This window comes from Physeter macrocephalus, chromosome 12 (genome assembly GCF_002837175.3).
Source record: "Physeter macrocephalus isolate SW-GA chromosome 12, ASM283717v5, whole genome shotgun sequence".
Classification (NCBI taxonomy): Eukaryota; Metazoa; Chordata; class Mammalia; order Artiodactyla; family Physeteridae; genus Physeter; species Physeter macrocephalus.
Window position 1 is genome coordinate 48,901,909 of NC_041225.1, and position 10,435 is coordinate 48,912,343.

Sequence of the window (10,435 nt, forward strand, 5' to 3'; positions counted from 1 at the left end):
TTTGCTAGTATTTTGTTGAGGATTTTTGCATCTATATTCATCAGTGATATTGGTCTGTAATTTTCTTTTCTTGTATTATCTTTGTCTGGTTTTGGTATCAGGGTGATGGTGGCCTCATAGAATGAGTTTGGGAGTGTTCCTCCCTCTGCAGTCTTTTTATAAGAGTTTGAGAAGGATTGGTGTTACCTCTTCTCTAAATATTCAACAGAATTCGCCTGTGAAGCCATCTGGTCCTGTACTTTTGTTTGTTGGAAGATTTTTAATCACAGTTTCAATTTCAGTGCTTGTGATTGGTCGGTTCATATTTTCTATTTCTTCCTGCTTCAGTCTTGGAAGGATATACCTTTCTAAGAATTTGTCCATTTCTTCCTGGTTGTCCATTTTATTGGCATAGAGTTGCTTGTAGTAGTATCTTAGGATGCTTTGTATTTCTGCGGTGTCTGTTGTAACGTTTCCTTTTTCATTTCAAATTCTATTGATTTGAGTCCTCTGCCTCTTTTTCTTCATGAGTCTGGCTAAAGGTTTATCAATTTTGTTTCTCTTCTCAAAGAACCAGCTTTTAGTTTTATTGATCTTTTGCTGCATCCCATAGGTTTTGGATTGTCATGTTTTCATTGTAATTTGTCTCTAGGTATTTTTTGATTTCCTCTTTGATTTCTTCAGTGATCTCTTGGTTATTTAGTAACGTATTGTTTAGCCTCCATGCTTTTGTGTTTTTTACGTTTTTTTACCTTGTAACTGATTTCTAATCTCATAGCATTGTGGTCAGAAAAGATGCTTGATATGACTTTAATTTTCTTAAATTTACTGAGGCTTGATTTGTGACCCAAGATGTGATCTGTCCTGGAGAATGTTCCGTGTGCACTTGAGAAGAAAGTGTAATCTGCTGTTTTTGGATGGAATGTCTTATAAATATAAATTAAATCTATCTGGTCTATTGTGCCATTTAAAGCTTGTGTTTCCTTATTAATTTTCTGTTTGGATATCTGTCCATTGGTGTAAGTGAGGTGTTAAAGTTTGCCACTAGTATTGTGTTATTGTCGATTTCCTCTTTTATAGCTGTTAGCAGTTGCTTTATGTATTGAGGTGCTCCTATGTCGGGTGCATATATATTTATAATTGTTATATCTTCTTCTTGGATTGATCCCTTGATCATTACGTAGTGTCCTTCCTTGTCTCTAGTAACATTCTTTATTTTAAAGTCTGTTTTATCTGATATGAGTTTTGCTGCTCCAGCTTTCTTTTGATTTACATTTGTATTGAATATGTTTTTCCATCTCCTCACTTTCAGTCTGTATGTGTCCCTAGGTCTGAAATGGGTCTGCTGTAGACAGTGTATATATAGGTCTTGTTTTTGTATCCATTCAGCATGTGTCTTTTGGTTGGAGCATTTAACTGAGGAATCAGCTGTTAACCTTATGGGAGTTCTCTTGTATGTTATTTGTCATTTTTCCCTTGTTGCTTTCAATAATTGTTCTTTGTTTTTTACTTTTGTCAATTTGATTACTGTGTGTCTCGGCGTGTTTCTTCTTGGGTTTATCCTGCCTGGGACTCTCTGTGCTTCCTGGACTGTGGCTATTTCATTTCCCATGTTAGGGAAGTTTTCAACTATAATCTCTTCAAATATTTTCTCGGGTCCTTTCTCTCTTCTCCTTCTGGGACCCCACTAATGCGAATGTGGTTGCATTTAATGTTGTCCTAGAGGTCTCTTAGGCTATCGTCATTTCTTTTCATTCTTTTTTTATTCTGTTCTGTGGCAGTGAATTCCACCATTCTATCTTCCAGGTCACTTATCCATTCTTCTGCCTCAGTTATTCTGCTATCGATTCCTTCTAGTGTATTTTTCATTTCAGTTATTGTATTGTTCATCTGTTTGTTCTTTAATTCTTCGAGGTCTTTGTTACACATTTCTTGCATCTTCTCGATCTTTGCCTGCATTCTTTTTCTAAGGTCCTGGATCATCTTCACTATCACTATTCTGAATTCTTTTTCTGGAATGTTGCCTATCTCTACTTCATTTTTTTGTTTTTCTGGGGGTTTGTCTTGTTCCTTCATCTGGTACACAGTCCTCTGCCTTTTCATTTTGTCTCTCTGTGAATGTAGTTTTCCTTCCACAGGCTGCAGAATTGTAGTTCTTCTTGCTTCTGCTGTCCGCCCTCTCGCAGAGGAGTTTTGAAAGTAAATGAAATGTAAACTCAGTTCTGAATCAGAAGCCAAGCGGCATGACATGTGCCAAGAGGTGAAGACATGTCTTTTCCCTCATTGAGAGAGAAAGTGGGGAAAGTGTAGATGAAGTGGAGGTAAGACAGCTAGAGCAAGGATTATGGCTCTGGTTGGTGGGCATAAAGAAACAGGCTCTGAGGTCTGCAAGCAGAGAGAGCACTAAAATATCAAACTCGCTTGTCAAGGAAAAGTTTGATCTGTGATGGAGCAGGGTAGTCATGATTGATGCTAAATTGACAAAAGGCTGCTCAATTTTTAATGCAGGTGAGTTAACAGGTAAGACACATTATATTACCTTCTTAGTGGATATATCACACTCAGTGTACCAGTGAAAGAGTTGGTCTTTGGATGCTTGATCAGATGGCCCACCTTCCAGCATGTAAATTCCCGCTACAGCACCCCAGGCCGTGGTCAACCAGTCTTTTCTCAAATGGTGAACACATCGCCTCTTGATAGCTGTGAAAAAGCTTTTCCCTGTGGCTTCTAACCACCGGACTCAGTTCCCTCCTCTGGAGCCAAATGGCTTGGGCCTAGTCTCTCTTCTAGGACTTCAGACGCAAGTGCAGTAGAGTTGCCTCTACCAGCCTTGCACTGCCTCCTCTACTCCCATGTCAACAGTGCACAGGGTCCCTAAAGGACTGTCCCTCTGGTTTTGAACCTAAACCTTGTTGATTTAGGTATTCTCATTTTTTATGACATAGCTCTTATTAAGGGCTGAGTATTTTATAAGGCAATTATGAAACCAGATTGAAACCTGGTTCTCTCCCTAAAGTAAATCACAGAGTAGAGGAGACAGACAGTAAATATTTATAGAGGTTCAGTAATGGTTCAGTAGTAAGGGTAAACTTGGTGAGCTAAGGTGGGAAAGTTGCTTCATATCTTTACTGTTCTTAATATTGAGGTAAAATTTGAATAGAGTGAAATGCACAGATCTTAAATGTACCATTTGATGTAATCCACACCCTAATCAAGATATAGAATGTCCCTGCCCCCCGAAAATGTCCTCATGCTCCCTTCCAATCAGTTCCCTCCCCCACAGGCAACTACTGTTCTGATTTCCGCCACCACAGATTAATTTCGTGGACCTCATATGGTGCTGTGATTGCAAATTTCACATCAAAAGTCTCTCACTGCAGATAACTTGATACGGAAGAAAGCAACATTCAGAGACTGCATCAACACGCTGTGTGCCCTTGGGCAAAAAACTTAACCTCCCTGGGCCTCATTACAGGGTTCCATAGGTGATCCTCTTGATTCCTTAAAGATCGAACTCCGCTCACATTTCTAATCTCAAAACTACCACCCCACCACCACAGTCCGTTCAAGAACCCAGAGCAGAAACAAACCTCGGGCTCATTCTCCCCTCTCCAGTTGAGCACTCTGTCAGGTCAGTTCTTCCTCGTGAGTTTTTTGGACATGTCACTTACTTTAGTCTCTACCTCCTCTTCATCTCTTGCCTTGTAATGACCAATCAAATTACTTTTCCAACCTCTCTTGCCCCTGGTCCTCTCCAAACTATTCTTATTACTGCCCCCAAGCTAATCCCTGCTAAAATGAAACAAATTCTGGTCGCTTTTCTATTTAAAATCCTTAAGTAGTTCTCCACCATTTAAGATGCTCCTCTGTCACCTACAGACTTGAGTTCCAGTTCTCAAGTTTGACAATGAGGGCCTTAACCGAATGCCTCCAGCCTATGCTTAGTGCCCTCAGCCCCCCAGTGTTCTCTGCTGGGAGGTTCACCCTGCCATCGCTCTCCTGCCTCACCAGCTCCCTCCCCTCTTCCACAGGCCCCTGTTAGGGCACTGCACTTGCGGCTCCCCGATTCTGCTGTGAGCTCTGCAGTGAGGTTAGGGACCGTATTTTATTCACTTCTCTATCTCCAGCATCTGGCATATGACTTTGCCGACAACACTTAACCCCAAAGTAACTAAATCATGAGATTTCTAAGGATGGTGCTGTACTGGGTCAGGGTCTTATTCAGACTTCACATTGATGTTTCTAGAAATAAAAAAATCATATGGAAGTTTTCATGCATGTCTGACCACTTCATCAAGTCTGATTCTGAGTTTTTCTTTCCAGTAGCTTTCGTGATAATATTGGGTTAATGGTGAGCAAGTTTTTTATTTGGAGAGAGGGTGTATTTATTATCTATAGGAGGTCTCAAAACAGTGAGTCCTGTTGGTGTAAAAGAGCTGTCTGTGCTCTAATTCCTATCTCAAATCTAACTTAATGTGCTTATTCGTTTAGTTCTAGAATGGCAGATTACCGTTTCTACAAATGAAGGTAATTTCTTTCTAAAGGTCTTTGTGGTAATTAGCAAGCAGAAAAAAAGCCAAAAATGACTGGTAAATACTGACCCAAGAGCACAGGAACACGAGTATTTACAGCCCTTGTTTGTTCATCTTGGTTCTGATTTTGTGAATCAGCATTACTGTCTGAATTGATCTTTACTCCATCTGTATTTTTATCTTTTCCAAAACCTAGGTAAGAACCTGGATGCTGTCCACGACATCACGGTGGCATACCCTCACAACATTCCCCAGACAGAGAGGCACCTCCTCCTCGGGGACTTTCCTAAGGAGATCCACTTCCACGTCCACCGATACCCAGCGGACACCCTCCCCACATCCAAGGAGGACCTCCAGCTCTGGTGCCGCAAGCGATGGGAAGAGAAAGAGGAGAGGCTGCGCTCCTTCTATCAAGGGGAGAAGAATTTTTACTTTACCGGGGAGACTGTCATTCCACCTTGCAAGTCTGAGCTCAGGGTCCTTGTGGTCAAATTTCTCTCCATACTGTACTGGACCCTGTTCAGCCCTGCAATGTGCCTGCTCATCTATCTATACAGCCTTGTTCGGTGGTATTTTATAATCATCATTGTCATCTTCGTGCTGCAGGAGAGAATATTTGGTGGACTGGAGATCATCGAACTTGCATGTTACCGTTTTTTACACAAACGGCCACATTTAAATACAAAGAAAAAGGAGTAAGATTGTAAGGTTCACAGTGTAAAAACCTAGGGGATATTTTGAAAATGTTCTAAGCTTTTGTAAACCGAGATGCGTTTTTGCATGACTATGTCAAATATTTCTTACTATCGTCATTATTTGTTAAAGATATTTTGCACTTAGTTTTGTGGGAAAATATTGCTACACACACGATTTTTTTTTTTTTTTAATCTCTGAATGTAATTTCAACACTGTGTAGCAGGGAGCGATCGCTGTGAAATAACTTGGGCCAGAGTATTAGTAAACAATCATCAGGCTGTTAGCAGACAAGGTACACACAAGATCTTAAAGGCCCAATCGTGCTTCCTAACAAACTCCCCAGACAGGAGGCAGATCTGGGGCTCCCGAGCACTGGCCCAGATCAAGTGCTGGCGCTTGACCGTGGAGGTGAGGGCCCTTCCTCCTGGCTCCCTCTTGGCCCTGTCCCCGCACGCCTTTCTGTGCCAATCAAACCCTTGCATCCTTCCTTAAGACCAGAAAACAGAAACCCCTTGTCCTTAAGCTGAACAAACATTTTAATAGGAAGCCCTTCATTACGCATGAAATCTTGGCCTTTAGCCGTGCACTGACCTAGACGTCGGAAGACCACCGGTGCCCTTTTCTCACGTGGAAAATAAGAGCTAGACAAGTCTCAGGGAGCAACCGCAGGCTCTCCACTCAGAAACCTTAGTTTGAATTTGTAAAGCTAGGAATTCATACAGTTTTGTTCTTCACTTCTGTGTAACCTTGCATGCTTAGTGCTGGTTTCTTTACAGCTTGTTAGCAGGTGTAGCTTTTCTGCATTATAAACGGTATACATCAAGCCACTTAACCTTTTTAAAGGAAAGCGTAGAAGAACGTTCTCATAAACGGTATACATCAAGTCACTTACCTTTTTAAAGGAAAGCGTAGAAGAACGTTCTCTTGTTGCCATCAGAAACTCTCTTTTGAAGTTGTGTCTTGGTTGAAATATTTCTTTAAAACCTGCCACAAAAAGGAAGGTTATTGTCTCTTCTGCATGTGCATATGGGTGTCTAACTTCTGCCACTAAATCAACAGCAGCACTTGCAGACAGGGCCGTAATGGTTTAACCTAAATTATTCAATCCTTGTAGCCTTGACAAGTTTTATTCTTAAAACCAAAATGGTGGGCTTCCCTGGTGGCGCAGTGGTTGGGAGTCCGCCCGCCGATGGAGGGGACACGGGTTCGCGCCCGGGTCCGGGAGGATCCCACGTGCCGCGGAGCGGCTGGGCCCGTGAGCCATGGCCGCTGAGCCCAAAATGGTCACACAAAAATGAATCCTTTTTAAATGATAGGGAGGGATCTCTCTCTCTTTAGTCCCAGGTTTCCTCTTTCATTAGTAAAACCCACTTTTTACCAATTGTTCACCTAAATATTCCTGTTACTTGGAGTCAGTGGAAAATTCAGCAAGTCAACAGCACCAATCTCCTTCTGAGGCAAAAAAGAAATGTGTGGTCATTGTTTCCACTCCGCTGGAGCCCTGCAGCTACTTTTTTCTTTTTTTTTTTTTTTTTTTTTGGTCCTAATGGAATGCCGGTCAGAGCAGCAGAAGATATGGGGCAATTAAAAGTCTTTACTGTTAAAAAAAAACCTGTCCGCTTATTCCTGCCTTGAACCAGCTTCAAACACAGTTTCTAGCTTTGTGTACTCTTGGCGCCAGTGCCTTCTCCTGAATTACATCTCCTTTGTGCTGGACGGTGATTTCCGCAGGCAGCGGACACCGGCATTGCCGCGACAGGCAAGCGCGCTGTGAGCTAGACTTACCCAGCAGACTCTTCTTCTTTCAGAAAGCCACCGCAGCACTCTGTTGGCATGTCATTTTCACTGGAAGAGAACTAACTAGTGCCTCTGCTGAAGAGCCCAGCCTGTATTTAACTACTCTCCCAAGGCTGTTTTTAATCCTGCCGGGGCTACTGATTAGTTATTACGCACATCTGCTCCAGACCCAGCTTCCTTGGTTTCTAAGGTGGTTATTTTTTTAACCTTTTTTTTTCCCCCCTTAATAAAAGAGGTTTCTAATTTAGGTCTCTCTCAGACTTCTGGTTATATTTGAAAATAAGAAATAGTTTAACAATCAGGATTGCATTTGTCCTGGGTCAGAGAGAAACGCTGAGTTTTCTACTCCACAGGTGTTTGTAATGTAGCCCGGCTGCCCTTCCTCCAACTGCGCAAGGCTCCTTGGTTCAGGGTCCGGCTTTAATGGCGAGTCCTCTTGAGCCCTTTGAAACCTGTAAAAGGGGAACTCTTCCTTTTTAAAACATGTTTTCTTTTGATCATAAAAAACATGTTTAAGATAAAATGCAAACTCTTTTTTAGTACCCTGGATTCATAAGCACTGAAACTGAGACATTGTACTTCTAAGAATTAGAAATAACTTCAAAAAGAAAAATGTTGCCTTTTTTGGTCTCTGGTGTGGTTTTGTTTGTTTTGTTTTGTTTGCAATAAGGCTTCTTTTAAAATTGTAATCATTTGTGTTTTCCTACACAACTTTTTCTTCTCTTATTTAAAGAAATACACTGTCCATGATTTGGACTCTAATTGATAGTGTCAGGTAGAGGTTAATGCAGTTACGGTACTGTGCTTGGCCTCAGCTGTGACCCCTTCCCACCTCCCAGTCTCGCTCTGGACTCAGCAGCCGCCTGTCTGGCGGCATCTGGACTCTCACCAGTCCATCCAAAGGAAACTCAGTGGAGTTTGAAATGTTTACAGTGCTGTATGTCCATTTGTTACATCTTTACCATTCAGACAAGATTTAAATAAAGCAAGTGTGGTTTACGTGGGACATGAACCATTATACTTAAAATACAAACCTACACGGAAGGGCACTGATTAGGTCACACGTTTTCCCACCAGGCCTCTTTGATGAAACAAGCCAAAGTCATTGTAAAATTCAGTAGAAGAACATGGTAAAAGACTAAAAGAAAAATAAATGTCGGAGCCCATTAATTTAAAGCTCTTAATAAAATCCTTGTTTGTTAGGCTACTAAAACACAGATGGGGAGAAATCCCAGCTTCCACTTGAGTCACTTTGAAATTAGTTACGTCCATAGCCCTACATCAGACGTTGTCCATCAGCAGAGGAGACTGAACTCGCCAGGAGGGGAGACATTCCCATCTCACTCGGACTTCAAGCTCTGGCCTGATGACGCTGCCCTTGTGCACTTTTATAACAGAGACTAATGGAGGGAGCCTGTTGGTATTAAATTGTTTACATTTCTTTATATAAATAATGTGCTTTCAGTGCCTTAGTTACGGGTCCCTTTCTTTCTCTTGTTCCAAGAATTCTGCAATGTGTCTCTTAGGTAAAAGTCTCTTTTTGCTATTCACTGGGAGAACAATGGTTTCTAAAACACTGGTCACTGTGGTAAATACTACTTTGTGATGACATCTGGGAAAGAGAGCTTTATGTGGAGGTAGAGGTTGCCTCAGGGCTATTGTTTATGTTGCAGAAATGCTCTTGTCACATGATAAGCTTCAGATTAGACATGGCCCTAAAGTTGTCTTGTGCTGACCTTAAATTCTTATTTCAGAAGAGAATCTTGGCTTTGGTAATTCATTTTTAAAAAGATTATGTGCAAAAACACTACGTTTTCAAAATAACTCACAGAATGGCCTTAGTTTTTTATGTCCACTGGTATGTTTGTGAGTTGTGTTCTCTGTAGTATACATCTCAGAATAAAGTGGAGTGAAGTCAATAGTTTACACGTGTGTTGGGTTTCTGTTTTTTTTTGCAGGAATGACTGGAGGCTGTACTGTTATTGTATTATAACACGTGGTACTGAGGAAGAGCTGACCAGTTAGGACTCTCTTTCACAGATGTTTAAAACATAATGCCAAAGCAAAAAGGGAATATACCGCCTTCATCACTGAAAAAGTCCAGGGGCCGCAGCTGAATTCAGGGTTCGGTGAATGTCATCAGAACTTGGTTTTCCTCTGTCTCAGTTCAGCTTGAGGGCAGTGTGGTCGTTCACAAGGGAGGGGGGTCTCATGGGAAATATCCGCACCACTAGCTGTAAGAGGTAAACGTTGCTCTATGCACGCCCCTCCCCCACTGTCAGGCAATACAGAACTAGGAAAGCAATTCTTGGACCAAAGCTTGACAAATGCATGAAAATACACTTAGCAAACAGACACGCACAAAAATCATGGGACTGAAGGGTAGCAGAATATGCCACCCCAATATATGAGTGTAGGAGTTCAGGACATGCCACCCCAAATATACCACTTTGGAATATTGATTATTTTCAGCTGTAGGCACTTGAGAAACAGCAAATGCAGGGAAGGGCTGTCTCTGAACTCTCCTTTTCTGCCTGAAGACAGATCCTCCAAAAGGAACTCAACTGCCATAAATCCCCTCCCTGGGAGTTTCATCAGCCAGAGGGGATTGACTCTTGTCACAGGAAAGGAGACTTCACACCCACACACTTTGTCACAAAAGGCCATACCCCGCCCCCATCTATTCCAAGGGTCCATTCATCTTTCCTAAAAAACATTCACTATCCCCTACGAGGGCTACTTTCTTCCTCCCCTTTTTCCATTAAGATGGTATTTCAGGCCTGGATTCTAAGCCACCTCGAAGAGTTGCTCATTTTCCCCTGGTTATCTCCATGAATACATGAGGGATACATGCTAATAAATTTTTTATTGTTCTCCTCTTGTTAATCTGGCTGATACTACAGGAGTCTCAGCCAAGAACTCAGAAGGGTAGAAGGAAAAATGATTTTCCTCCCCTACAGAACCTAAGCTCTGCAGCGCCCCGTTCTGTCTTCGAGTTCTCCAACAAGCATTTGCTTGAAAGATCCACTCTGAGGGGAGCCCCCAATGTCATTCTCTGGGAAGGGGGCATGAGGGACCAGAAGAATGGGTTTCCAGGACTGGGCCATGGGGCTGGTGGGATGTCTATATTCTGTTCAGGCAAAGGGGAGAGGAGAGCATAGTCTTTCTAGTCACCCATGTGCTCCCACATCACTCATTTCACTGATAAATTATGTAAAGGGCTTCAGCAGCTCCCTGGGAAGGGTAGGTTTTCAATGAGGTGCTTCAGATGCCAGCCAGTAAGCCCTAGGATGTCACAGAGTCTAACCTACACTCATACAATGCGCTCTTCACGACAAAATGTTTTTAAAGTAAATACCTAGAAGACAACTTGCGCTCTCCTGGCTGTGTTGACTTGATTCCCAGGATCCACACGGTGACTTGAGGCCTGC

At 42.2% G+C, this 10,435-nt stretch overlaps 1 protein-coding gene across 3 annotated transcripts in view; it reads left to right on the plus strand.

Annotated features, from left to right (window-relative positions):
* The window catches only part of LCLAT1 (lysocardiolipin acyltransferase 1), a 194,886-nt gene extending 189,656 nt beyond the window's left edge, over window positions 1–5,230 (plus strand). For all 3 annotated transcript variants that reach the window (XM_024118510.3, XM_055089096.1, XM_055089097.1), the window contains one exon: window positions 4,708–5,230. In XM_024118510.3, coding sequence (XP_023974278.1) covers window positions 4,708–5,210 — 503 coding nt within the window. In that variant the 3' untranslated portion in view covers window positions 5,211–5,230. The remainder of the gene's footprint in view (window positions 1–4,707) is intronic.
* The last annotated feature ends 5,205 nt before the right edge of the window (window positions 5,231–10,435 follow it).